General features: G+C 51.4%; 11 protein-coding genes across 11 annotated transcripts; 8 read left to right on the top strand and 3 right to left on the bottom strand.

Annotated features, from left to right (window-relative positions):
- Nucleotides 1-280: 280 nt before the first annotated feature.
- INS49_014159 (uncharacterized protein) lies at nt 281-1,285 on the top strand (the record flags this gene model as incomplete). The annotated part of the gene is made up of 1 exon (XM_043174850.1): nt 281-1,285. The coding sequence occupies one exon, from the start codon at nt 281-283 to the stop codon at nt 1,283-1,285; it is 1,005 nt and encodes a 334-aa protein (XP_043021795.1).
- Nucleotides 1,286-4,269: 2,984 nt separating this feature from the next.
- Nucleotides 4,270-6,000, top strand: INS49_014158 (uncharacterized protein; the record flags this gene model as incomplete). Its single annotated transcript, XM_043174849.1, has 4 exons — nt 4,270-4,332; nt 4,411-5,205; nt 5,283-5,597; nt 5,668-6,000. The coding sequence occupies 4 exons, from the start codon at nt 4,270-4,272 to the stop codon at nt 5,998-6,000; spliced, it is 1,506 nt and encodes a 501-aa protein (XP_043021794.1).
- Nucleotides 6,001-6,368: 368 nt separating this feature from the next.
- Nucleotides 6,369-7,136, bottom strand: INS49_014157 (uncharacterized protein; the record flags this gene model as incomplete). Its single annotated transcript, XM_043174848.1, has 1 exon — nt 6,369-7,136. One exon carries the CDS (start codon nt 7,134-7,136, stop codon nt 6,369-6,371), a length of 768 nt encoding a protein of 255 aa, XP_043021793.1.
- A 1,228-nt stretch (nt 7,137-8,364) lies between these two features.
- INS49_014156 (uncharacterized protein) lies at nt 8,365-9,348 on the top strand (the record flags this gene model as incomplete). The annotated part of the gene is made up of 1 exon (XM_043174847.1): nt 8,365-9,348. The coding sequence occupies one exon, from the start codon at nt 8,365-8,367 to the stop codon at nt 9,346-9,348; it is 984 nt and encodes a 327-aa protein (XP_043021792.1).
- Nucleotides 9,349-10,063: 715 nt separating this feature from the next.
- On the bottom strand, nt 10,064-11,503 carry INS49_014155 (uncharacterized protein; the record flags this gene model as incomplete). Its single annotated transcript, XM_043174846.1, has 1 exon — nt 10,064-11,503. The coding sequence occupies one exon, from the start codon at nt 11,501-11,503 to the stop codon at nt 10,064-10,066; it is 1,440 nt and encodes a 479-aa protein (XP_043021791.1).
- Nucleotides 11,504-14,557: 3,054 nt separating this feature from the next.
- Nucleotides 14,558-16,507, top strand: INS49_014154 (uncharacterized protein; the record flags this gene model as incomplete). Its single annotated transcript, XM_043174845.1, has 9 exons — nt 14,558-14,740; nt 14,799-14,826; nt 14,880-14,976; nt 15,032-15,059; nt 15,113-15,194; nt 15,260-15,333; nt 15,402-15,850; nt 15,916-16,252; nt 16,316-16,507. The coding sequence occupies 9 exons, from the start codon at nt 14,558-14,560 to the stop codon at nt 16,505-16,507; spliced, it is 1,470 nt and encodes a 489-aa protein (XP_043021790.1).
- Nucleotides 16,508-17,766: 1,259 nt separating this feature from the next.
- INS49_014153 (uncharacterized protein) lies at nt 17,767-19,434 on the top strand (the record flags this gene model as incomplete). Its single annotated transcript, XM_043174844.1, has 4 exons — nt 17,767-18,123; nt 18,200-19,100; nt 19,193-19,342; nt 19,427-19,434. 4 exons carry the CDS (start codon nt 17,767-17,769, stop codon nt 19,432-19,434), a joined length of 1,416 nt encoding a protein of 471 aa, XP_043021789.1.
- Nucleotides 19,435-20,536: 1,102 nt separating this feature from the next.
- Nucleotides 20,537-22,337, top strand: INS49_014152 (uncharacterized protein; the record flags this gene model as incomplete). Its single annotated transcript, XM_043174843.1, has 5 exons — nt 20,537-20,548; nt 20,612-20,697; nt 20,750-21,415; nt 21,505-21,761; nt 21,823-22,337. The coding sequence occupies 5 exons, from the start codon at nt 20,537-20,539 to the stop codon at nt 22,335-22,337; spliced, it is 1,536 nt and encodes a 511-aa protein (XP_043021788.1).
- Nucleotides 22,338-22,671: 334 nt separating this feature from the next.
- Nucleotides 22,672-24,504, bottom strand: INS49_014151 (uncharacterized protein; the record flags this gene model as incomplete). The annotated part of the gene is made up of 2 exons (XM_043174842.1): nt 22,672-22,866; nt 22,936-24,504. The coding sequence occupies 2 exons, from the start codon at nt 24,502-24,504 to the stop codon at nt 22,672-22,674; spliced, it is 1,764 nt and encodes a 587-aa protein (XP_043021787.1).
- A 1,189-nt stretch (nt 24,505-25,693) lies between these two features.
- INS49_014150 (uncharacterized protein) lies at nt 25,694-26,482 on the top strand (the record flags this gene model as incomplete). Its single annotated transcript, XM_043174841.1, has 1 exon — nt 25,694-26,482. One exon carries the CDS (start codon nt 25,694-25,696, stop codon nt 26,480-26,482), a length of 789 nt encoding a protein of 262 aa, XP_043021786.1.
- A 685-nt stretch (nt 26,483-27,167) lies between these two features.
- Nucleotides 27,168-27,425, top strand: INS49_014149 (uncharacterized protein; the record flags this gene model as incomplete). Its single annotated transcript, XM_043174840.1, has 2 exons — nt 27,168-27,316; nt 27,419-27,425. 2 exons carry the CDS (start codon nt 27,168-27,170, stop codon nt 27,423-27,425), a joined length of 156 nt encoding a protein of 51 aa, XP_043021785.1.
- Between the last annotated feature and the right edge of the window lie 201 nt (nt 27,426-27,626).

The following is a 27,626-nucleotide window of genomic DNA, read 5'->3' as shown; positions in this document are numbered from 1 at the left end:
GCGGATCCTCCGCGAAGCATCCGCGAGCACACATCACGGCATATGCTGGGAAGGCGCGGTCGGCCGCAACGTCAGAGACGGCGATGACTGACTTGGGTGGTGTCATGTGCTCTGTCGCGAGTATACATAGTCGCCTGTGTTCTGGTTGATGTCGTTGGTGCACCTGCGTATGGGTTCCTGGACCTTCCTGATCGCATATTTGACTCACACGATTCTTCGAGGCATTACACCTTGACTCCTCTCCACTCATCACTCCCACTACGCATTGGAGCACGACATAATGGCGCCCGTAGTAATGTGGATCGGACTCGGAAGTCTAGGAAAGGCAGCTTGCGAACGCCTCGTCTCCCACGGCTGCCTCGACTCGCCTCTGATACTCTACAACCGCACCACCCAAAAGTGCCACGACCTTGCCTCATCACTTCCTCCGGGGACTACCAAGATAGTTTTATCCCTCAAAGAAGGCATATCCAAAGCAGATATAATCTTCTCGTGCCTCACCAACGACGCCGTAGTCGAATCAACCTACCAATCCATCATCTCCGACCTGGCCACAGCAGACAACCCAGACGGTCTCCAGGGCAAGCTCTTCATCGGCACGGAAACAGTTCACCCCGACACGGCAGACACCCTCGCAGACCGCCTGGCAGGCCACGGCGCAGACTTCCTCGCCTGCCCGGTCCTAGGCCCCCCGGCAGCCGCAGCAGCAGGCCAGCTCATCGCGTTCCCCGCGGGGCCCGCCGCCGCGCTCTCCCGGGCAGCGCCGTACATCACAGGCAACGGCGGCGGCTGCGGCGCCCTCGCCCGCGCCGCCATCGCCTTTCCGGACCAGCCGTGCGGCACGGGACCGCGCATGAAGATCATCGCCAACACCTTCACCCTCAGCGCGGCGTGCCAGCTGGCGGAGGCCTTCACGCTGGCCGAGAAGTCCGGGGTCGGCGCGGCGGCGGTGGGCGAGTTCGTCGAGCTATGTCTCGTGGGGGGCCCGGCGGGGACGAACCCCTTCCACGTGTACGCCGGGAGGATGCTGCGCGGGGACTACTGGAGGGAGGGGGAGGAGCGGCCTGCCGGGGCCGTGGCGCTGGGGGTTAAGGACTTGGGCCTTGCTGTGAGGCTCGCTGAGGAGGCGGGGGCGACGGTGCGGAATCCGTTTGTGGCTTTGGGTTGGTGCAGGGACGTTCTGGAGGGGGATGGATGTGGGAGAGGGGAGCTGAGGGGTGATATCTCTGGGATTTATGGTGCGGTGAGGGAGACGGCTGGTTTAAGGTTTGAGAACGATGGATAAGGGTCTGTTGTTACGCTGAACATGTTGGCGAACATTGAGAACGTTTGTGCGTCTTCTTGCCTGCGTGGAATGGCTTTGCATTCTGATATCGCTCAAAGTCTAACGTCCCCGGCCCGGGTATGGGCCCCCCCCCTATCTGGGCACCCCATCGCCACACACACACGCCTTCTCCTTAACGTTAATTGCCCGCCATTATGATCACCGATCCCTCTTCCGTTAGTATTAAAAATTCCTTTAAATTATTGCTTTTTTTTAATACTTTGCCAACCTTAATTTAGGCATAATAAATAGCCTTAATATTAATAAAAGCTGCATAAGGTTAATTTAAACCTTCCTTTTTATTATTTTCTTATTAGCTTTAATTTAAGCTTTTAGCTGCTAATTTTTTTATAAAATCATTATTAATTATACTTTTTTTTAATTATATACCTTAAGAAACTTTTTAAAAAAAACTTATAATATACAGCTTAAGTATTTCTTATAAGTAAAATGGGCTATTAAACCTTATACCTTTTATAATTATTTAAGGGTTTTAAAAATAAGTTTTAATTATTAAAAAAGAGTTTTTAATATAGAAAATTACTTAATAAAGCTTTTTATTATATTAAAGTTTAATAATTTATGCTTAATTTATTAATTTTTAAGTATATAATAATTTTTAAGTGCCTTATGCTTAAATATTAGCTAAAGCTTTATTACCTTTTATCTTAAATATATATTTAATTTTATAAAGGCCTTTTATTATGCCTTATAATAATAATAAAAAAACCTTTTTTTATTATTATTAATAAAGAGTTATATTACCTTATTAAGTATAAATGCTTTTAAAATATTATTTTTAATAAAAAAAATATTGCTATATTAAAGGGTTGCAATATATAAGAAATATATATAAGTAAAAAGATTATATATATTTAATATAAGAAGTACTTTTATATAAAGTTAATAATTATATATATATAATGCTTATTTATTATTAATAAATATTAATTAAAAGGGTTTAAAAAGGTAATTTAAAAAATAAATACTTTTTTAAGCTACTTAATTATTATTTTTTCTTTTATTTACCCCTTTTTTATTATTATAAATTGCTAATCATTATAATCCTTAAAGGCAATAAGAAATTATTATTATTATATGCTTAATTTTTTAAAAATAATAAAGGGTATAAAGAACTTGCTTATAATAAATATATATTTTATAAATAAGGTTTAAGCTTTTAAATTAAAGTTTTTTTGCAATAAAGAGTTATTATTTAAATAGCTAAGAGTAAAGGTATTTTTTAAGCAACCCTTTATAACCCCCCTTTTATTAATATTTTATTAATTAGCTAATTAAATAAACTTAATTATAAGCAGTTAAAGAAAGTTAAATTATAATTTAACGTTTTCCCTTATAAATGCTTAAAAATAAAAAGCTTTAATATATTAATTCTTTTAACTTTAAAGTTAAGAATAATAAAAAAGAAAAGCTTTAAGCCATTTCTTATTAAAAAAAGGGTAATCTTTATTAAGGTAGGTTAATTAAGCTTTAAAGGCCTTTATTTTATATTATATTAATGCTAATCTTAAGCTATATTAATTAATAATAAATAAAGTTAATTAAGCCTTTTAATAATTAAAAAAAAGCCTTAAAGGCATAGCAGCCTTTTAATAACTTTTAATGCTATTAAGGCAATATTAAAGTATGCTTTAAAGGATATATTAAGTCTTAACAGCCTACTTTTAAGATATCTTATTAGCAATTATTATAAGGGCGTTTTATATATTTAACTTTATATAAGGCTTTATAATAAATTAATTAATGCCGTGAAGAAAAATAATAAGGAGAAAAAATTTCCTCGTAAAGATATTAAGGAGTGTTTATGGGGTGGGTTCAGACGCATGCATGCGCGTACGCGGATGTGGGGTGCCCAGATAGGGGGGGGGGGCCCATACCCGGGCCAGGGACGTTAATGGCTTGCTTTGTCAGTACCTTGGTGAATCGATACTACAGAAATTTAATCGGCAACATGGGACGAAAATAAGACATGATCTCGTTCGTTACATGTGATCCCACTTAAGCAGCTGTTCTGGAACATCGTTGAGACCCTGAAATGCAACAACTTCCGAGGGAAACAAACTACTGGAAAGCTATAAGCCGGCTCATGCAGGAGTTGACAGCGGGATCGCAAGGTGGCATTCCGTCCGAACTATCTCGTGCATGGCGAACCGAGTTTCTTTGCTTCAATCAGCCCGCGGGCACGCGCTTCCATTATCATCTGGGCTGGATATCCTGCGCAGCGGGGCATAGCCAAATGAAGCCGAGGCAGCTGTAACCGTGGACAAGCTTGGTTGCTCGGAATCGTATTCGTGACCGACGGGCCAAGGCCGCATCACCGGGCCGCGCACGCCAAGGCAGACCGAAATATACCAGATATGAGTAGGTTTTGTATGGATTTCGATACGGACACGGTAGTGGCCGCAAAGATTTACTGCAATTACACCATTTTCGGCAGGTCGGGGGGGGGGGCGTGCCAGGGTCTGGGCATTGCATGAGTTGAGCGAGCTCCGCCCAGAGCGAGCGGTTGGCCGTTGCGTGACCCGAATACGATGCTGGGCTATGTCATTTCCCACCACCGTCGACAATTGCCCAAAGCGAGGGATTATGTGGCCCCAATCAACCTGTGCGCATTGCAAAAGTGGCGGGACTGTCCAACATCCCGACTGTCAACCCGGCGCAGCACTTGACAACGTATATAACACCGATGCACATGTGGTTTTGATACTGCCGAAGGTGCCAAGGACCATTCTCGTGGTTGCGTATGAAACACGGTTGATATCTCGCCATCTGGTCCCTGAGCCGACACGACCGGCACAACACGCAAAAGCTATTTCTCCCTTCACGGATCTGCGCCAACTCGTTCACGGAACTAAACTGACGATAAACTAATTAGTCAAGCTAACTCATCAGCCCGTCTCCCTTTGGGGACTGAACGACTGAGAATGGCCATCACAAATGGCGGCCTTCTGGGCATCTGCGCGACGCTCACATTCTGGACCTCACTTGTACGTCGTGGCATGACCCGGGCGCCGACGCCTGGACCGGGGGGCTTTTATTATCCGGGCACTAACTAGCTTCCCCAGGCGACGGTCGCGTACGTTCTCATCACATTCATCTACAATGTATTCTTCCACCCGCTGCGGTCATACCCAGGGCCGCTGCTGTGGAGAGCCACCCGGATCCCCTACCACATCCGGGTCCTGAGCGGCACACTCGCCATCGACATGCTAGACATGCACAAGAAGTACGGCCCCGTGGTGCGCGTCGCGCCCGACGAGCTCTCGTTCGCGGACGCCTCGGCCTGGAAGGAGATCCTGGGCCACAACCCCAAGGGCGAGGAGTGCGGCAAGTGGGTGCCCTTCTACCGGCCCGTGCCCGAGGCCCCCGACAACATCATCTCGGCCGACCGCCAGAAGCACGGCATCATCCGGCGCCAGCTGGCCCACGGCTTCAGCGACCGGTCGATGCGCGAGCAGGAGCCCATCATACGGTCGTACGTCGACCTGCTGATGAAGCGGCTGCGCGAGAACTGCGCCGGGGGTAGCAAGCCGCTCGACATGACGGCGTGGTACAACTTCACCACCTTCGACGTCATCGGCGACCTCGCGCTGGGCGAGTCCTTTGGCTGCCTCGAGCAGTCTAACTGGCACTCGTGGGTCGAGACCATTTTTTTCCTGACCAAGGCCGGCGCTTACATGCAGACCGCCGCGCACTACCCGACAATCACGAGGCTGCTCCTGAAGATGGTGCCCAAGACCCTGATGGCGTCGCACGAGCAGCACGAGGTCTTCACGCACAACAGGGTGGCGAAGCGCATGGAGCTGGGCAAGGTCCGCCATGACCTGATCGAGGGCCTGCTGATGAAGCAGGAGGACTGGGTGAGTTTGATCCCGCCCCGGTGTTGTGACAACGGCCTCAACCTTTGCTCCTGCAGTTGCTGACAAAACACGTGCAGCAAATGCCCCAGGTCGACATCGAGTCCCACGCCGGCCTGCTCATCGTGGCAGGGTCCGAGACGACGGCGACGCTGCTCTCGGGCTGCACGTTCCTGCTCCTCAACAACCCGGACGCCCTCGACAGGCTCACCAAGGAGGTCCGGTCCACGTTCAAGGAGGAGTCCGAGATCAACATCAACTCGGCCGGGCAGCTGCAGTACATGCTGGCCTGCCTGGACGAGGCGCTGCGGTGCTACCCGCCCGTGCCCATCGGCAACCCGCGCGTCGTCCCCGAGGGCGGGAGGGTGCTGTGCGGGCATTACGTTCCCGAAGATGTAAGTTGTCAACTATTGCCAACTGTAAATATCATGGGAAAATCCCGCTGACTTACATTTGCCACAACAGACCCACGTCGCCATCTGGCAGTGGGCAACCTACCACTCCGAGGACAACTTCGTCGAGCCCTTCAAGTACCACCCAGAGCGGTGGCTCAACGACGACAACCACAAATTCGCAAAGGACAAGAAGGAGGCGATGCAGCCCTTCTCATTTGGCCCGAGGAATTGCATAGGTCGCAACCTGGCGTACGCCGAGATGAGGACCATCATGGCCCGCCTCGTCTTCAACTTCGACTTGAAGCTGGCGCCCGAGAGCAAGGGCTGGCTGGACCAGAAGATCTACAACCTGTGGCAGAAGCCGCCGCTGATGGTCCACTTGACACCGAGGGCTCAGAAGTAAGGTGCTTGCTGGGCGTTTGGTGTTTGGGCAGATAGACAGAAACGGGCCAGATATATTATATGCTTTTCCGGGTAGTTCGAGACCGTTCCCCGCCTACTGTACTTGTGTGACTGAGTGCGTGGATCGCAACATCAATAATCCAACAGAACACACCAGGGAGGGAACCAGAGAAAGAACTCTTTTTGAGATTGGACTTGAGATCAGCTATGGTCTCGCCTCACTCCCTAAGCTCGACTGATCGGTGCCAAAAGCATACAATTCTCGTGAACGGATGCCGTTACAGTAAACAGTGGTATTGCTAAACGAGACTTAAAACAAACTATAATACCATCAACTTCACCGGACAGGAATCATGCTCCCCCGGCCCATTACCGCCGGTTCATCTGCCTATTCCTCTGGTTCATCCGAGCCTGCCTCTCCGCCGCCGCCTTGGCAGCCTCGCGCGCCTCCTGGTCCAGGATGGCCAGGAAGGTGAGGTACGCATACAGCTCGAACCGCTCGCCCAGCCTCCCCTGGGCCCCCGAGTTGAAGAGCTGGTACCGGTGCGACTTGGACCCGAACTTGCCCGTCTGCGCGAAGGCCGCCACGCACTCCTTCTGGTCGCGGCTCCCGTCCTGCCCCTCGGTGTCGAGCCGCAGCAGCTTCCACCCGCGCCCGTTGGTCTCGGGGATCTTTTTCGTGTAGTGGCCCACCTCGCCGCCGTCGCTCCAGCGCCACTCGAACGTCTCGAGGCGGCCGCCGCCCGACACGGGCGCGGTGAAGCGGAACTGGCGCCCCCGGATCTCGATGCGCTCCCCGTGCGACTTGCCTTTGTCGCCGCCCTTGGACTCGTCTGGGAACAGGATGATGTCTATGTCGCTGGGGACGTGGGCGCGGACTCCCAGGAAGCGCAGCCACTTTGTCCAGCCTTGCTTCTTGAACGGGACCGTCTCGACCGTCGCGACCTTCTTGTCCTTCTTTGTGGGCCCGCCGTAGACGTGCATCCTCAGTCGTCCTGGGCGCTGGTTGTAGATGCGCGCCATGGAGATGGCCTCCTTCTTGTGGGGTCCGACTCGGGCCTTTTGTCCGATGTTCCACCCGCCTTTGTAGTAGTTGATGTGTCCGGAGCCACTGGGGACATAGGGCTGGGAGCTCATTGTGCTTGATGGCGGGTCTAAAGTCCTACTTGACTGGAACGAGGGATAGATAAGCAAACAATTGTTGGTCTGGCGCAAGATGTCGTGTGCCTGGCTCTAGTCTGATAACAGGAGTTGTCGTGCAGAGATCGAGAGAGGTTTCTGCCAGTACGGTGTTTGATGCAGGGAGCGACCTTTAAAATAGAGGAATGTTCAATTCCAAGGTCAAGTCCAACGTTGGCTGCCAGGTGTGTAGGCCGTTCCTATGGCCCATGGCGGGCTGATGCTGACGCCCCTGGGCCAGCCAGGAGCGTCGACCATGTTCCAACATCACGTCGGACCGTGTGAAATTTTCAGGTTCATGTTAGAGCACTACACAGTCAGCCCCTGTGTTTCCTGAAATATCCATGTGCCGCCTCCATGGCCACCCTCCAAATGCACTGTGCCGCAGTGCGAGCTCATGCTGGCATGAGTTGCCAGCAAGACAACATTGCGTATCTGCAATGAATGTACGGTTGCTGAGAATGACAGCAATACTGGATGTCGGATGCTCTTCGGATACCACTTTGCATGGTTCAGACCTCAAGAGCCACGTCGAGTGGATATTGTCGCGAGGGGTGCACGCCTCCATTTTGGCATGATGAAAGTACAGGTGGATTTCAAGGCCAATAGGTTTCACGTAGTAGCTTCCACTGAAGGGCAGACCCTTGATTTGTGGTACCCCATGGGGAAGTGGAGCAACTGCTCTGTTTCCAGCTAGACTCGACTTGTGTGCTGTTTTTCTTTCCCACATTTGTTCCGTCCTTGGTAACCGGTTCCAACCCCACGCGGCACTTCACCCCAAATTCCCACGGTTCATCCGAACTAATGACTAGTAGCCGCTCCCCATCTGTTCGCTCGGCGCCCTGACCGGTTCTACATAATCCCCAGCTCCTATACCAAATGCTTTTCCGGGACCCGGATATTTATCCTTTGCTCCACTATGACCCCCGGGAACTCCGAGGTGAATACTACCTGCCTCATGAGCAAGGTCTTGTACATACGCAATGACATGCCTCGTGGGAGGATCTTCATCTGGTCGGGTCTTGGCTGCACACACCCCGCCCATAGTAGGACTCCAGAGCCCGCTGGCGAGTGGGTATGAGGGTATATGGAAGGAGACTGAATATAAATATGAAAGACGCGCACAATTCTACGTGAAATCTCAGTGAGGAGGGACCACTCTCAACCCTCGTGCCCTCTATCCAGCATGAAGTTCAACGCAATGAAGCAGTGGAGCCTCTTGGCAGCCCTGACTGGCTTCGCCCATGCCCAGTTCCAGGATTTCTTCAACGTCACCACTTTTCCCAACGAACAAAAGGAGAACGTCACCAGGTGGCTGAACGAAGCACGCGATCTCGCAGGCCCAGACCTCTCCGCATACTTCGGACACCGCTGTATCCTAGGACAAGCCTACCCAGAGCTCTCCTCCGCAACGCAACTCCCAGGTTTCGTCGCCCCCCGCGAGGTCTTTGACAACCTCTACTTCATCGGTCAGAGCGCAGTCTCCGCATGGGCATACGACACTGGCGATGGGCTCGTCGTCTTCGACTCACTGAACGACGCCGCAGAGGCTGAGGGCATCCTCATTCCGGCCCTAGAAACACTCGGCTTCACCGGCAGCGACATCAAGCACCTGATCATCACCCATGAGCATTTTGACCACTATGGCGGGGCTCGCTGGCTGCAGGACAACTTCCACCCCGCGACGTACGCCTCGGCCACGGCTTGGGAGGCCATGGTGCAGGTGCAAGATGGGCCGGTCCAGGACAAGACCATTGAGGAGGGAGACGTCCTTACTTTCGGGAACGTCACGTTCAACTTCTACGTCACTCCGGGGCACACGCCTGGCACGGTGTCCACTATCTTCGATGTATACGATCAAGGCGTCAAGCACACGGCCGGCTTCTACGGCGGCGTCGGGATCCCGAGCAATGCATCTGCCAAGGATCAGCAGATCGTTTCGTTGAACCGGTTTGCTGATCTCGCGCAGGAGGCCAATGTCGACACGCTTATCGCCAACCATCAGAACCAGGACCGCTCATTGTACCACTTTGATCTTCTGAATCACCGACCGGACGGCGCTGATCATCCGTTTGTTATTGGAGGAGATGCTTTTGATCGTTACCTGAGGGTCAATGGGCAATGTGTGAGGGTTAAAGCTGCGAGGGACGGGCAATTCTTGCAGGCTTAATTTGTTGCCAAATATTTACGCCGCCTTTGCAGGGGTTTCTGCACTCAACACAGTTAATTTTAGGCCTTGTATTCTCTGCCGCTTCAAGCATGATATGAAAGGGAAACCCAATCCCACAATGGTGGTGCCGTCATCTGCAAAGGGTCAAGCCTGCGTCAGCGGCCCAAAACTTTGAGGCCGTGTTTCACCCCAGACTACCATACGACCCGGCCGAGGCTGAGAGAAGAGGCCGGCCACTAATTTGGCCGGGCAATCAACGCAACCGGCTCACACACCTGCAATGTGGCCCTTTGGTTTCCAAGTCTGGCGCAAATTCGCAGCGGAAGTAATTATTAAACAACAAAGCTGCTGCTACGGACAGACTCGTGTTGTCCGGCGAATCCAGTCTCGCCTGCTTGCGCCTTTTGACCGCAAATGTATCCAGTGAAGATCACAAAGGAGAGTGCAAGAGGGTGATGGCTCAGGAGGAGGTCGAAATGAGAGCTATGTTACCTATCTACCATCCACTTGGACTGATAGTACGAAAGCTTTGAACAGAAATCCAACAAAAATGCACCTCGTCACGCGCAGCCTAGAAAGAAAGTCGTGTCGAGTCCATAGTACTTTCTGCCCCGGGTTTATTCCTTCTTGTAATATTCCACGTTTGTACAATTGGCAATAGCAAGAGAGCCAAAAGGCCATCAAATTGTGTGAACCTAAAAACTCTCCTCAATGCCTATTGTGGACGTGCGAAACCAGGTAGCCGCGGCATCCTTGTTGTAGGGGTCGGAGGGGGCGGCATGTGCGACACGCCATTTCCGTAAACGGGATGTGCAAGCCATGACGCGGGCTTTGAAGACCAAACATTTCCGACAACGAGTACCGGGATGCTTGTAGGAGGCGGCTGCCGGGCTCCCTGTGGTGGAACAACTCTCCCAGGGTATGGCGTGGATGTTGCAGGAGGACAGTTCCTAGGCGGGGGAAAGAGGGGATTGAAGCCAAGGTGGGGAGTGAGGCTTGCCTCAGGCTCCGGAAAGATGCCTCGCACGCCCAATAGGCATGCTAGAAGGTGCTGCCACTGCTGTGGTGTCTTTGGGTCCATCGCTCGGCCCTGATAATCTCTGACGAACTCGCTGATAACCTCCATTCGTTTCTCAAGACTTCCCGATTCTCCGTTGAAACCTGTCTCTACGGTGGAGCGAGACACCCTCAGCAAGCCGATGAGCTTATCCTCTGGGAAAGTGCTCCGTGTGAACAAGAAGTGATGAACCATGTGCTGCAGCGACGGCTTCACAGGAAAGGACATGAAAGCTTTTCTGGCCTGGATGAGCTTTACAGCGGGCGTGGCGGACAACTGTGGGTACCTTTTTCGGAATGTATAATCGCCCTCAAGCTGATCGACCAAAGACTCGGTCTTGGTGTAGGGAACTGCTCGATTTCCGCAGAGGAGTGTCGCATCCCGGGCGAGCAGAAACTCCTGAATCACCCAAGTCCGCCTCCAGTACGGCCTGTCGAATAGCGAGCAGACTTGCTGGGAGATATCTTGCGAGTGAGACTGTGCTCGCAGAGGGCTGTGTGGCAACGACGCGTAAGGGCTTGCCGATGGTGCAAGGTAATACAGGGAGTCCATGGCTATATCCGAACTGTCGTACGCTGTACCCAGCCAGACGAATACGTGTTGAGCGGCTTTGTAGATTTCATGCATAACGCTAGTTTGTTGTCCTCTTTCGACGCTATCGTTCTGATTGATGCAAGAATCCAGCCAGAAATAACCTCCGTTCTGGAAAAACTTTTGGGTGGCCAGGAGAAGGTGAAACACGGTGTCTTGAACGTAGAAATTGTTCTCGTCGATGAGTATATCGGTGTATCCGTTTGGGGCACTCTTGAAATAGCTGAGATAGCTGTTGCATACTGCCTTGCTGTTGGTCCAGGGTGCGGTGCCATGCGTTGGGCAGAAAACATTGCTGTTCAAATCGAACCTCGGTGTGCACACAGGTCGATTCCATGCATAGGAGATGGCACAGAACCTGTCCCCTTGTTTCGCATCGACCAGTGACAGCGACAGCTTAGTGCCGGGTGTGGAGGGGTTGAACTTGAGAAGCCTTCGAGGTCCTGTCCCCTGGGGCAATGTAGTTGAATATACAAAGTCCTCCTCGTACGGTGGTAATGCAAACATTTTGCATTGGTGAGACGCGAAGACGGCTCTGTGAAGAATGTGCTAGGTTATTGAGGTTGAGACAACACCACAGGAGGAGCGGCAGCAATTATACTTACCCATGTCAATTATGTGGAGTCAGCGTACGCCCACCCAGCTTCCACAGTACGCCCACCCAGCTTTTAGCGTTGGCCCACCTAGTACAAGGAAATTAATTATATGCATTATAAAATATTAATACTATAGGGTTATTAATAAAGCATAGCTATAATTATTTTAAAGGGGTTTTATAGCTACCCCTTTATTTATAACTTAAAAGTTACTTCTACCCTTTGCCGCCCTTTGCGCCCTCTGCGCCCTTTAAGCGCTCTACGGCCCTCTGGGCACTCTGCGGCCCTCTAGGCGCTCTGGGGGCTCTGGGGGCTCTGGGGGCTCGGGGGCCCTCTGGGGGCTCTGGGGCCCTTTAGGCTTTTTAGGCTTATATTTTTAAAGTATTGCTTAAATTAGAAAATAACTACCCTGGCTTATTAGGAACCCCGTAGTACTTACATTTTAGTGCGGATGCAGCTAATTTTCTTTACACTGGGTGGGCCAACGCTGGAAGCTGGGTGGGCGTACTGTAGAAGCTGGGTGGGCGTACGCTGACTCAATTATGTGTGGTCCTAGTCAAACACCTAGGTCGGAATGCAGGTGTAAAATCTGCACTGCCTGCAGCAGCAGATCAGCCTGCGCCACCATGCCTACCACCAGCAGTGGTCTTTTGCCTGCTTTCCTCAATGCAGTTGATCGATCCAATGAGATATTTTTGCGGTATTGGGATACGTGTTAGAGACTCTCAGAAACGTGGTTCATACAACGTAGGCTTAACTATTAAGCGCAGCTGCAGTAGCAGCTTGTTGAGTGACTACAAGTGAAGATCGGTTCGCCGGAAAGTTTTGAGTCCTGTAGCATCATGTACAGTGGGACGCAAAAAGTCTTGTACACACCCTACTTTTCACTACCTACACCTAGTTTTTATTAATTCTTTTAAAAATACTCCATTATGCTATTAATATATTATAAAATATATTATATTAAATAATATATAAAATTACTTATATATTTTAAAAAGTAATATTTATTAAAATATTAAGGAATTATTATTTAACTTTTAAAAAATAATATTATTATTATTATCTTATATTTTATTAAATTATTTAAATATAAAAAAAGTTAAAAAGATTTATAATATATTTTTTAATTATTATTTTCTTTATTTATAATTAAAATTTAAAAAGTTTTAAGGTTTTTAAATTAATATTTAAAGAATAATACTTTTTTAAAAAGTAAAGGTAGGAATTTTAAGCAAAATCCTTTAAGTTTCTTAGCAAAATCTTATTTTTAAAATTTATCCTTAATAAAATTTTTTATTATTTAATAAATAAGTTTTTTTAATAAAAAATAAATATATAAAAATATAAATATTATAAAGTTTTCTAAGATATATTAAAAACTTTTAATATATTATTTTATAATTATTTTGAAAATGATAATAAAGTTGGTAAGTTTTGGTGTAAAACAGGGGTGTGTGCAAGACTTTTTGCGTCCCACTGTACCAAATTGGCCTTTCTACATGGGCTGCTAGATACCTTCGAAGCGACTATTTTACCAGTGTCCTCAACAACTACGGACGCGCAGTCCATGTCCATGTGAAGAAAACTCAGAGTCGTTCTGGCTTCGGCGGTCCTTCGCAGAATCAGGGCGATAAATGGACGATTGGCCGTCAGACATTCGGCATGCAGCATGAGCTTGGCTGGTGACCCTCGACTTCCTCATCGCCAAGAAGCACAGCCTCTGCGAACATCCCATACGCTACCGTTCCCCTGGAATTCTTCCACACTTGATTGAGCCGCCTACGTAGTAGTTGATCTAACAATCCTGGATAACGTGAGCTCAAACACACTCGAAGTCCAAGACGAACAGTCCGTTATACTGAGCAGCTCTGTATGACCTGGCCAGCATAGCATTGCATCTACTATTTGTGACACTCTGGGTCGTTGCACATAGAGTCAAGGCTTTGAATTAGTCTTTAGAGGCAAAATTCAAGCAGCAAGATGTGATGCCGGTTCAACTCCTGCCTGCTGAGAAGAAAGAATACCATTAAGGGTGATAAAGGTATTGCTGTGGTCTCCTCCAGCTTCACCTGTCAGCGGCCAGCTCACGGTCAGACCTGACGAACGTGATGCCCAGAAAGGTCTGGGCTTTTGGTGTCTTTGACAGGAGCGTGGGAGCAGACGACAAAGCCGTGTCTGAGAAAATTCCGCGCTCACGGCTTCTCAAGGACCGAAGTTCTTGTGGAAACGTGTCACCGCCTCCAAAATAATCTTGTGAGGGATGAGGATCAGGATCCCGGCAGCTTTTCTGATGGAGTTCTCCACAATGACAGTGTTGTCATAAATCGGAGTCCGAATTACGTGACCACGACCATGCTGTCGTACTCTCCCTTTCCCCTTGTCTGTATCGACCGTCAGTCTCTGTCTCTTCTCGGGCACCATATCTAGCTGCAGTACCCCGCGCCGCACCCAAGGCAAGGGATGCTGTATCACCTTTTTTCCAAGACTGCCGAGAAACTACTCATGCCACAGTCTTGGCCTCTGACTGGCGATCTCGGTGTTGGTCTCAACTGCTTGTGTCTCATTGGGGCCCTCTCCCCCGACGACGGCGCTGCCAAGATCAATCCTGACCTCGCTGCTGACAAGGGCCAACGGATACCAGATATTGACCCCGCATGTCCAGCCAGCTTATTGAACCCTATGTAGAATACCCCGGATTCGCTGAAGAGTGCTCCATTTTCGCTGGAGACTACCCCGGATTCGCTGTACCCCAGGCTTGGGTGCACGTGTAATATACTTTTTGTGGGCTAGCAGATCCAACTGTTGAAATATTGTAATAAATGCCCAGACACCCAGGCCGCTGGCGGCGTGCCAATTCTCAGTTCTTTGCTTGTTTTTAACCGAGAAACGCCGCCAAAGCCAATCGCTAGCGGAACGATCGTGTGGCGCAAACTCTAAGATCTTAAACCCTACGAAACTCAACATGGCCGCCAGTGAGAAACGGTCTGCATCTGTGGACCGCCAGGCGAACGCCGTCGAACATGTTGACAGCGTCAAGGGCGAGAAGCCTCCTGAGCAAGATGAGAAGCGCGACTGGACCGGCACCGCGAGGAAAACTGATCCCGCGGAGATCAAGCTCGTGCGAAAGCTTGACTACCGGATAATGGTTGGTGAAAGACAATGATGCCAAATGCTATTCTGATGTACTGATAATGTCAATTCAGCCAACTCTTTGCATTATGTACTTCCTCAGTAAGTTGTATGATCCTCGACTATGCAGATCCATCGAAACTAACCTGATCTAGACTATGTCGATCGAAATGCGATCGCCCAGGCGCGACTGAACAACTTAGAGGATGACTTGGGCATGACAGGCACCGAATTCAACACCACAGTCTCCATGTAAGGAACAATCGTACACCACTGCCTTGATAAAGCTCAGCTGACAGCCCTCTAGTCTCTTCGTCGGTTACGTGTTGATGCAGGTTTGTTCAGCCTGAGTCGCCAGCTTTAGGAGAGTCGATTTAACAATCAGTAGATTCCTTCCAACATGTTGATCACCAGAATACAGCCGGGCATATACATGAGCGCATGGATGTTGGTCTGGGCTGTGGTATCCGGTAAGATGTAATTCTGGGTACCCATGCTAGTCTTGATTTGTAACTAACACAACCGCCACCAATAGGTTGCACTGCTTTGGTTCAGAACTATGGAGGCCTTGTGGCCTGTAGATTCTTCCTGGGTATTACTGAGGCTCCAGTAAGCTTTCTCATCGTTGTGATGCAATTTCTAGGCCACTTATGGGACATCACTAACAAATATCAAAGTTCTACCCCGGTGCCACCTACATGCTCTCCATCTTCTACACCCGCACCGAAGTTGCCGCCCGCATCGCCGTCTTATACTGTGCTCAGATCCTCGCCACCGGCTTTTCCGGCCTGATTGCCGCAGGAATATTTGCCGGCATGGATGGACTCAGGGGTATCGCCGGCTGGCGATGGCTCTTTATCGTTGAAGGAGCCGTCACCGGTTTTGTCGCCCTCGTCGGCTTCTGGTTTCTCCCGAACACGCCCCTAACCACGCGTTGGCTTAAGGAGGATGAGCGTGAGCTGGCCCATGCACGTATGCAAAGGGACAAGGTCTCGGACTCTTCGGACGTCAAGGCCTCAGCCATGGACGGCCTGAAGCAGGCCTGCCGCGACAAGCGGACCTGGCTCTTCTGTCTCATGCAGAACTTCCACCTTTCGGCGTGCTCTTTCAATTCATTCTTCCCTACGTAAGTTCGTCTGACTCGTACGGAGGGTCCATCGCTCTTGGACGCTAATTTTTGTTGACGTACAGTGTTGTCAAAACCCTCGGCTTCAATACTACCACCACCCTCGTCATGACCTGTCCGCCATTCATCTTTGCCGGCGCTGCTGGAATCGCTTTTGGATGGAGTTCTGGACGCCTCCACGAGAGGACGTGGCACATCACCGGAGGTCTAGGCATCGCCATTGTTGGCTTTGCACTTGCGGCCGCCACACTGAACACGGCAGCCCGCTACGTCGCGTGCTTCATCTTCGCGATGGGTGCTTACAGTGTCAACTCGGTCATCATCGGCTGGGCGTCCTCGACACTGTCGCAGACGAAGGAGAAGAAGGCCGTTGTTCTTGCCATGACGAACGTCGGCGGTCAGGTACGTCTCATCTTCACTGGCGTTCTAAGAGGATTTCTACCTAGGTACTGACTTACCATCCAGATTGGCTACATCTATGGCGCCTACCTCTGGCCGAAAAGCGATGAACCGCGCTATGCTATCGGCTTTGGTGCCTCGGCAGGGTTCGCCCTCCTCTCGGTTTTGTGTGCCTGGTGGATCCGCATTTTACTTGTTAGAGAGAATAGGAGGATCCGCGCGTCTACTTCGGAGCATGTCAACTTGCACGGGTACTAGAGCGAGCAAGTTGTTACACAACGCTGAGTGTGGGGACGACCCTAGAAGGACTTGCCCTACGATTGTACGAAATTAGGAACAATATCATTAACAACCCTTGTCTTTCTGCAAATAAACTTGTTCTTCTTGGCTGACACTCAATCTTGCCGAAACATCTACGACTCATTTGTAATCAAAGGCTAGCTTGTGAGAAAGGCCTGTGTCGAGAAAATGTCATTCAATCATGCGGTTCAGATCGGATCCAGAGCTTGCCTCGGAATTGAAGACCAACACCGGATAGCAGGGAATAATAGGGGATTGTTCAGGTTCAGTTCCAGCAAAACAACAGCCAGAACAGAGCTTGAATGCACAGACCAGAGGCCAGAAAAATGGCCAAATATCCAGGACCACTCGGCTCCTGTATAGCCCAAAACACCTGCAATCAACCACTTTAGAACTGGCAGGTGCTGATAAATGATCGGCGAAGACGCCGCTTCCATGCTGTTGAATAACACCAACCAACAGGTACTGCCACGCCTAACCGCGCCCCCTTTTCAATCTCCCTCAGACCTGGCCTGGGGAAGTGCCACGGCGGTTGTATGACCTACCCTTCTTGCAAGGTCGTCGATCTTGAAATTTGCAGGTGTTTTCTCACCACCATCCTTGTTCAATAGGCACAATGCGGAGCACATGCGCATGCTGGCCCCTGGAGCTGAGCCGCCATGCGCGCCTTGTCATTTACACAGGTCACAGGAACCAGCCACCTGGCACGGCAACCTTGCCTGTCTTGTGCAACGCAAGGCGTGATCCTTTAACAGAATAGGTGCGAGATATGGAAATGGCCCCCAATATAAGGACGCAGACCCCCCAGCATTGTTACGCTATGCTTTCTGAGGATGCCTGCGCTGGCCTGTAAGAGTGTGGTGAGGATTACAAGGGTGGGTTACAGCAGCAGAGCAGGGCAAGACACTGGCTCGCTTTGCAGGATTGCACTAATAAAGTGGAAGCTACGAGGATGACACGGAATACAAATCATGTTGTGTCCTCTTGACATGGGTTGGTCAGCCCTGGACTTTGCACAGACCGTTGCTGGATGCCGATGGCTTCAACTCACATTTGATCTGGGGCTGAAGCCTTGACGTTGCTTACTCGCCTTCCGAAAAACACCAACACTTCCAGCTCTAGCAGAGCAGTCTTTCTTTCATCGTTATAATCTATTTCTCAAAGTTCTACTCAGGCCCATAGACAAGGCAGCTGTGGCTGCTGATGGAAAACTCGCCATGGATCTGAATTCTACAGTCTCCTCCAGCTGGTCACCTCCTCCTATCTCAGAACTAAATTTCAGCGACTGCACAGCGGCAAGTACATTTTATGCAGATTATCTGATCTCCTACACCGATGAGATGTTTGATGTTGGCTACTCTGCTACATTCAATTTCCTCCGTTCACTAGTCCCATTGAACTGGACACAAGTCGAACTCACAGATGGTGACCTCCTGCTGTGGCACCAGTCTTGGGACGAAAGCACCCGCGATGACATTTTAAACACAGCCGCCGATACGGCCGTCCATGGATGTAAGCGGGAGATGTGTGGATTCCTTCCGCTCGAGGGTGACCCAGACCTAGCTGGAATAGGCGTAAGTCTTGGTGCACAATTCTCGTGTGACACCTGGAGCCACGTCCACGAATAAGAAAACTAATTTTCGAGATCAGATGATGGCCTCTTACTACTTGATAGCTCTTTTGACCACATTCTACACCATTGTGATCAGTCTGAACTCTATCATAACCTTGGAGACATACAAGCATTGGAAAAGGTTCCACGGCTGGTTTGAGCAGACGCTGAACACCTTTCTCGATGCGTCGCTGTTATCCTCTGCATCCATGCTATTGGCCTCCATCTACCGTTTCTCGTCGGCTGTTCGAGACCCCGAAAATGGAGATAATGCTTTCTTTTATTCTCTGGTCAACGCGGTGACAGTATCAATGTTCTCGATATTCCCCCCACTAACACTGCAACTCACGGCGCGAAGACTCCGACGTCGGGGCATACGGTCGATATTATGGTTCCTCGTCATTGCATTCGTCATCACAATGACTGTTCTATACTACAGGTGGCGCGGGCCCGGTGGTATCTCCGGGTTCTTCGAAAATGACACGTATCTAAGTACTCAGGCTACTCGTCATGTGCAACAAATTATGTGGCTGCTCTTTTGCGATTTGACGAGTCATCGACTGGTCAAGGCTCTAGACTATTCCATCATTACGGCACAGGTTCTACTTAGCCTCAACCTGCCAGGTTGGATCTATCTTGTGTATACTATCGGGAAAGTCAAGAAGGAGGCCTGTGATACTCCTCAAGGACATAACAACGACAATTTGCATCACCACGCGCCTAAAGGATGGGAGAGGTACGGAAAGAAGGCACGAGCGCTGAACATTGTTCTATGCTGTGCGATGATGTGGCTGCTTTTGGGTACATTCACTGCAATCGCTGTGCGTCTTGCTGATGCCATGGGTCCATGGGCGAAGGACCGGCGGTGGAGCATCGGCCAGGTTCTGGCCCTGGCTACATTTGTACCGTTGATTATTGACATAATAGCCATCGCGCTTGGTAAGTGGCTTTCCGTTGAAGTGGCTTCCACGACTGCGTCTTCTTCAGGACCACTTTCGCTTGTCACATTTACTAATGGCTGGCGAAAATAGAGGAGCCGAGAGCCGCACTAGAAGGAAAGCTTCCGAAGAGGTTCAGGCTTGTTGAAGCGCGAGAAGCAGCGGAAGCGACGGACATGAAGACTTCGAGGCGCTTCGCCTTCACTAAAAGCCTCGGACGGGCAGAATATGAGATGGTTGATGGTGGGGCAAGGACACCGAGGAGCTGAAGGTTGACCACAGTCCTGGAAGGCCTGACTTGATGCTGAAGGCCAGATCCACTGCTAGTCTCCTGAAATGCATATTGGGCATCCTTTTAATGATATGCGACTTGTCGATTTTACTCGATATTTGCACGTCTATAGGTATTACTTAGCTGAATTCCGAATGATGCAGATGCCATTGATATAGTCAGCGGATGACCAGTCCGAGACGTGCGTTGAGATCTTCTGTATGGTGAGTGGCCAATCGAGAAAGATTCTTTTCAGGTCTAATTCCTGTCGCTCAGGGCAGACAGCAATGCTGGAAATCTGCAGCTGTTTCTGGTCATTGTACCAGTTTCATTGACGTGCTCGACAAAGTGCAAGCGAGGGCGAAAATCATTCAAACAAATTTGAGGGTTCATGCCGCTATTTGCCGCGAGCATCGCATCTCTTCATTGGATCCTTTCCGGGCCCCCGTGCAGATTGTGTTGTGATGGGGAACTGAGTAGCTGAGTGTGCGATTTTGGGTGATTAATCAAGCACGACGTTGTGGCCCTCCAGATGCTCTAGTTTTAGTTAGGGATGCTGCCTCCGATGCAACCCGTCGGGATCTACGGTGGACGATCACCGGGCCTCACTGCTTACCTGCGACGAAGATGAGCGTTCCGGTGGATTGACTTGTTTCTTCTTTTTACTTCTCGCTTCGGCACTTACTATAAGAACTTTTGAAGCGGACATAGAAAAAGATGCCACGGATACCTAACTCGATACCATGTTTCCGTGAGGGATTTGCAGATGAACGAGAGTTGCGCCGCATTACCCACCAAAATAACAGCGCGGCGAGGTTTAGCCGGCCCCAGAAGGCATCCTACCTAACTGGACCCCAACGGGAAGGTGAGGAAGCTTGATGTCGTTCATCCCATCACAGCACAGCTGATGATCGGCAAAACAAGCTCTCTGTAATCCCGGCATCCCGGCTTGATGCAACCTCCGACCATGCGCGTCTGTGGGGCTTTGCTTACAGTGCAGTATCCAAGTCGTCATTCGCGGAGATGATGTGATTTTTGTGCGGGTTCCTTGCAGGCACTCATTATAAAGAGCAGCCAACCCCGGAATAATGGGAATGAGCCCTGCTCGGTCCCTGAACCGAAATCGTTGGTGACTCCATCTAGCTGTGAGAGACGACATCATCACCATGCGTTCGATTGTGTCTGTCCTCGCCTTGAGTTCCCTGGCCTTCTCTGGACCAGGGCCTTTTCACCGACCGCAGTCTGCAGGCCTCAACGCGCGCCAGGCCAACGCGTACCCTCCTAATACCATTGATCAGCCGATAGACCATTTCCCCAGTGATCCACGGTGAGGGAGCCAAGAGCGATCTCGATACCAAAGCAATACTGACCATATCAAGGTATGCTCCACACACAAACGCCACCTACAAGCAGCATTACTATTTCGATGCGAGCTACTACAAGCCCGGTGGCCCGGTGTATTTATATATCGGTGGAGAGACTGATGCAAGGAGCCGCCTTTCAAACCTCAAGACAGGGATTATCCAGATCCTGATGAATGCCACGGGCGGACTGGGCGTGATCATAGAAAATCGCTACTACGGACAGAGCGTTCCCTTCGAGAACCTCACCACAGACAACCTAGCGTACCTGACCAACGAGCAGACGATCGCGGACTTTGCGTACTTCGCACAACACGCCACATTCCCCGGGGTGAATGTCTCCCTGACAGCGCCAGCTACTCCCTGGATCATGTACGGAGGGAGTCTGGCCGGTGCCCAGACGTCTTTCACCGTCAAGACATACCCGGATATCATATATGGCGGCATCGCGGCCAGCGGTGTTATTCGGGCTGCTGTGGAATATCCGGAGTGGTATGACCCGATCCAAAAGTTCGGCCCAAGTGACTGTGTCCAGAGCATCAATGACATCGTGGACAAGTTTGATGCCCTGGTCGAGGCCGGGAACACCGAAGCTATCCAGGAATTCAAATCAATCTTCGGCCTGGAGTCATTGACAGACAACCGGGACTTCGCAAAGACCATTGCATACCCTGTTGGGTCGCCGTAAGTACAACCCTCCTCCCGGTGTGGCTCCCCGGCTTTTGTGCTTGAGGATGTTCCAGAATGTATCGTTTTGAATTAATAGACCCTAGGTTTGACTACCCTACCCAAACGTGGCAGGAGTTATCCTGGATCAATCAGAAGACGCAGTTCTGGTCATTCTGTGGGAATGTCACCAATCTTGATGCACCGGAGGAGGTGACAGCCGTGGACGAGCAGCTGGCGAAGTACACCGACGGCGAGCCGTGGGAGAACCTGGGAAATTACGCCAAATACGTAAAGGATGTAATCTTGCCAACTTGCCCAGGCGGAGACTATGCCAGTGGGGACTGCTTTGGGCAGGGGAATGGTAGGCACTGTTTGCCTTGATCCGTTCCGACCACGTGACCCATTGCTAACACACATGACAGCAACCTTCTGGACAGAGCAAGTCGACGACTCTACGCGCGCCTACCTTTACACGACCTGCATAGAAGGAGGTCTGTACCAAACTGCCCGAAAGGAAGGCAAGTCCCTCCTCTCCAGGGTGATGGACGCCAACTACACCCAAGAGCAGTGCACGCTGGCTTTCCCACCCGGACAATACAACACCATACCGGACTCTCCGGACATCGACAGGTGGAACGCGTACGGCGCGCTGGACTTCCAGGCAGACAGGCTAGCATTTATCGACGGGAACCATGACCCGTGGCTGGACGGGTGCTACCATTCCAACCTGGGCCCGCAGAGGTACAGCTCCGACCTCCACCCCGCGTACCTGATCGTGGACGGCGGGCACCACTGGGACAGCAACGGGATATTGGATGTTGAGAGTGAGCCGCAGTTCATCCGCGAGGCTCATAAGTGGCAGATCCGCACTGTGAGGAAGTGGCTCAGGAAGTTTTCTGACTGGAACCCGGCATCCAATGGTACAAGCCGTGTTTAAAATGCGGTCGTAGATCGTAATCGACATGATGGAAATACCTTGGTATTTAATGTAAGCAGCATTGGCTGAATAGACGGGTTTGAAGAGTATTTGACCACATCTTAAATAATATGCTTTCTCATCCATACGCCTAAGCCGCCTGTCCATACGTGGGGGCCGCCAAGTCGGAGATGGCTCTCACGGTATCTGCAGAGATATTTAATTCCAAGGCTGTCGGACGAAACTTAAACACAGGAATATGTCCCTAGGTATACAGACATGTACACTGTGACACAGCACGATATCCACGCACAGAGCGAAGTGCACAATCCAAACCCACAAAACGCAACCATTATCATACAACAACGCGGGGCCCACGCGAATCCTTTTTTACACGAAGTTTTCTCAAAACCTCAGATGTCCTGCTGTGGCCCTTCTCCTTCATAGCACGCTCAGGGTACTTAGCATAAGACTTGCACCAATTATCCCACGACTTGGCAGCCTTGGTCAAGACTTTGTCCAAATCATCCTTGACCTGTCTTGTCTGCCACTAAATTGTAACACGTCAGTATCCAGCACACCGCAAGTAAACAAATCACAGAAACAAAAGGTAACTCACGTTCTCGTCATCCCAGCCTCCAGGATGCTCGACACCAGGGGCTCTGCCTCGCCGATCAGGCCACCAGCCGATGCTCGCTAGAACGTCAGTCTTTGTCGGCGGGACCCCGGGGCTCCCGAATGCCTTCGGGTTCCTCTGGTGGCAGATCTCCTGAAAGTAGGACGCCATCGTGTCCATAGCGTCGTCGGGGACCATTCGGACCTTGAGCGTCTTCTTCTTGCTGTCCATATTCCCGCCATCCCCGGCAGCCCGTTTCAAGTCGTCCTCCTCTTCATCATCATCAAGGATCTCCTCGAAGTGTACCTGCCTGCTATCTCTCCGGCTGTCTCGACGACTCGGCTCCCCCGCATGAGGTCGCGGAGCTTGAGTGCCCGCGGAATAGATATCATCCTCAGACACCGGGCTCAGGCCCCTATCGGCCCTGCCCTGCCCCGAGCCCTGAATCGCCTCCCCGTTCTCATCCACAACCGGCTCCCTCTCCATCCGCCGTGTCACGCTCCTCGCGGTGAGATACCCCGAGATACTAGCGTACATCCACACCCCATCAATCTCAGCCAGCCCGCCAAAAGGCCACACCACCGCAGCGAGGGTGTCAATGACCAGCGACGGCGGGAACAGCAGCGTGCTGATGACACTGTCCCTCGCGGCCCGCCGCTGCGTCCGCGCCAGCTGCGCCCCGACCTCGGCGTGCACCTCGCGGGCGGTGTAGTCCGCCAGCACCGAGGCCGGGTGGATCAGCACCAACTCCGAAACGTGCTTCCGGGGGACGCGGTTCAGGAACGTGATGTCCGGGCTCTTGATGGCCGCCACGGCGCGGTCGCAGCCCCGCAGCGCCTTGTAGTGCAGCCCGCGCAGGGAGAGGGTCTTGCCGTCGTACGTCTTGGCCTTTTTGACTTCTTGCTGGACGAGGCGCTTCGCCTTGTGGCGCTTGCCCTCCTTGCCGGTTCCGGAGCCTGGCTCCGCGTTGGGCTTGAGGAGGTGCGGCGCGGGCGGCGTGTAGATCATGTACCGCTGGGGCACGTCGAGGGTCTGGCCTTTTGAGGACGGCGGAGGAAGTGGGATCAGGTAGGCGATCAGGCGCTCTGGGTCCCGGCTGTATCCCACTGTCGTGACGGGGATGTCGCCCGTCGTCAGCCGGCGGCGCGGCGGGAGCAGGACGAGCTCGTCGATGGGATCTGGCGAGCGGGAGTGGTGGTCGTCTTGTCCGGTGGGTGGCCTTGGTGGGAGATCTGGGCGCTGCTCGGGGTCAGGCGAGTATCGCTCCGAGGAGCGCGGTGAAACGTGCGACCATGCTGAGGGGTCGTCGCCGGGGCGCGCTGGGAGAGGTGGAGGTTCTGGACTGGCTGGGCGTCCTGGTGAATATGAGTATGGGCCTGGGTAGCTCGTCTCGCCCGTGTTGTGGTATGCGGTGTGTGCTGCGGGTGCGTAATAGCGACTGTCCGGGACCCAAGGGATTTCATCGTGACCGTTTTCGAAGCCATAATACGCGTCCTGGTCCCCGGTGTCAAGATACGGATTGCGAGACGAGAATTTCGATCGTGAACTCTCCCCGGTATTAGAACCCTGCATGTATTCGGCTTGTTGGAATGTCATTGTGAGCGAGGGCTGAACGACTCCGGTTGAGTTTGTCTCTATCGCCAGACTTGGGTACAACGACTGTTCAATATGACAATATTTACAACAATTCAATTTGAACGTCAGGGACAGTTTGAATAAAGACGTCAGGAGATCACGCAGAACAGCGAACCAGAACCTCCGGAGCTAGTTTCACGCGTGGGCGTGGGCGTGGACGGCATAACACACATGACGTGGCGGTTGAGTTGAGCCTGGTCCTTCCCGGTCAAAGCCACTAGATCCTCAGGGCGAGACTCGGCTCGCGAGGATTACAAGCTTCTCCTCTGTAAAAATCATGCAAAACTCCATCACTGCGTCAGAGAGCCGTTCAAAGGTTGATTTTCACCTCGAGAATTTCTGTTCAAGCCTTGCCCCTGCGCATTTCATCATATGTTGAACCAACGACTTGGCGTTGAATTGGCTGGACAGTTTTCACGCGCCTATAAGGGGCTGCGATTTCTAATTCTCCTATCATCGTGAGGATCCTTCCCGCGCTAGGCAACCGCCAACTTTCCAGGTGCAGGGATACCGGGGATAGTGCATTTGACGGTTTGCACGAGTTTGTTCAATTCTCTCCAGACAAAGACTCTGTCGGAGCCGTGATCTACACAGAAGCCGGACTCATCGGACAATTACTAGTAAACGTAGTAATATGTCCTCTGTGATATTGATTTCTTCAGCGTAGACTGAAGCTTTGTAGTCATCCCAGTAGGCATTGTGAAAAGAACCACCCCAGACTTCAGTTAAAGCAATCCCTTCTAAGTAAGCACTACTTGAGACCATCACCGTAGCTCAGAACTTTTCATCATCCCAAGTGCTTTGGAACACATGGCCAAGTAGAGCTATCCGCCATCCTGTCAGCTTGGTAAGCCCGCGACGCGGAATCCTTCAGCCCACGAGCGGATTAGTGCCCGCTGCTCCACAACGGCCGACGATCAGGAGCGGACCAACCGTCGAAATGTACGAGCACCAACTGGCTCCCAGCGGTCCTAATCCTGCGGAGACGGTCTGTTGGCTTATAATGGGACTGTGTCGCGCAGCTTCCATGCTTCAAAGCTATTCGGCCCCCATCTTCATCAGGCCAGCTCTGAAGCATTTCAATTCCAAATCCAAATCCAGGAGGATTAAATAAAACAACAAGAAAATGGCACCCAAGACCTCCTTCATCATCGTCCCAGGCTCATTCGCGACCGCACCACTCTACGACAGTCTCGTCGCCGCCCTCCGGAACCAGGGCCACGAGGCGCGGGCGACTGATCTCCCCTCAGCCAACGGCGGGTCCGTCCTGCCCGCGCCGACGGGCGAGGACGACGCCAAGCACATCCGCAAGGCGGTACTCTCCACCCTCGACAGCGAGACGGGCCCCTCCGACGTGGCGTTGATGCTCCACTCGTACAGCGGTGTGCCCGGCTCCTCAGCGCTAAAGGGCCTCAGCAGGGCCGACCGTTCAGCAGGAGGCAAGGCCACGGCGGTCGTCGGCGTGCTCTACCTCGCCGCGTTCGTGCTGCCCCTGGGCGAGTCGAACCGCAGCTGGCTGAGCGCCCGGGACGCCATGCCCGAGCCGTTCAAGTCGGGCGTGCCGGGGGGCTACCTGCCGCCCATCGACCCGTCTTTCGGGGCCTTCGTTTTTAACGACATCAAGTCCGAGGAGTTGCGGGCAAAGTACCTCGCGCAGATGACGCGGCACAGCTCGGACAGCTACGACGGCGTGGTTTCGTACGAGGCGTGGAAGGAGATTCCCAGCGTGCTGGTTATCCCGGAGAACGACGTGATTGTGCCGACGCCGCTGCTAGAGGTCATGTATGAGCAGTCGGTGGCGGCTGGTGGTAAGGTCCGCAGGGTTTTCGTCGAGGGTGCGGGTCACTGCGTGAACGTCAGCCGGCCGGATTTTGTGGCTGAGGAGCTCGTCAAGTTGGCTGCTGGGAGAGAGTGATGGGCGGGCATGGCTCGAGATACTTAAAGTAGCGTATAAGTGAGACAACAATTTTGTTTTCCATAAATTCCAAGCAATCATCACATAAGAAGAAGGTGGTCTAAGGATGGCACTGAGGTCTATTAATTAAATTATTATTCCGGATATTCTGTGCTTGCCTTTCAAGAGCTCCTCCCCTCTTCTCATAACGATAGCAGTACAACCCGCTCCTCAATGAACATGGAATTCTTTGATACACAATGTTCACTGAGTCAGTGAAACCAGTCCCAGGCGTCGAGCAACATGCGGAAACTTTTTTTGTAAGGCTTGTTCCCCAGCTGCGGGGAAAGTCCGCCGTCCACGAGAACAGAACGACGCTCATCCTGGCACTGCGGCATTGGTAGGATGGGGACAGGACAGGCGATGGCTCGGAAGTAGCTGCAAAGTACTGTGCGGTCGTGGTACTAGCTCAATATCCTGTGAGAAGAAAGAATGTAAGGAGGGAAACTACAAAACTGTCGGACAGCTCGTTAATCCCCCTTTTCACCAATGATTTTCAATGTTCTTTCTGCATCACACCTGGCTGGATGCCATGTGGTGGAAGTGGCAGTCGCTAAATCTGACTTCACGACTGACAGATATGGGTAGGCCAGATATGGGTAGGCCAGTGATGCCGTCGGCCTCTTTTCTGTCGAGGAATACAGCGATGCCCACCCCGGGCGCAGAGTATCTGGATTATGATGGCGATGATGGAAATGTCACCACGCTGAATCACGTGCTATGGATGGTGGGTATTGCGGAAAACGTCACAGTTGCGGAGGTCATGGACGTGAGGGGAGACGTCGTTTGTGCCGAGTACGTGTACTAAGGATGGAATTACCGCGGGGCCTAATCGTCCGCCTCTTCCTTGTTCTACAACACTAGCTACCACCATATTGAGTCTGCGCCATAGGCGAGTAATTAGTGATCATTAATCGGCCGGCATTCGATTGTATGTGCGATACAGCTGCGCGTGTGACGTTTCGGGGGCTGTGACAAGTAAGTTGGAAGGGGTTCTGACGCATTGTAACACGTCGCAGGTACCTCTTTCATGCATCACAGGAACCATGGCATGTCTGTATTGTAGAAATGCATGCTCCTACGATAAGTGCATGGCTAACTACGG

This window comes from Diaporthe citri (assembly GCF_014595645.1).
Source record: "Diaporthe citri strain NFHF-8-4 chromosome Unknown scaffold_7, whole genome shotgun sequence".
In the NCBI taxonomy this organism is placed as follows: Eukaryota; Fungi; Ascomycota; class Sordariomycetes; order Diaporthales; family Diaporthaceae; genus Diaporthe; species Diaporthe citri.
The sequence above is the reverse complement of the archived record's forward strand: the minus strand, read 5'-3'. Positions and strand labels throughout refer to the sequence as shown.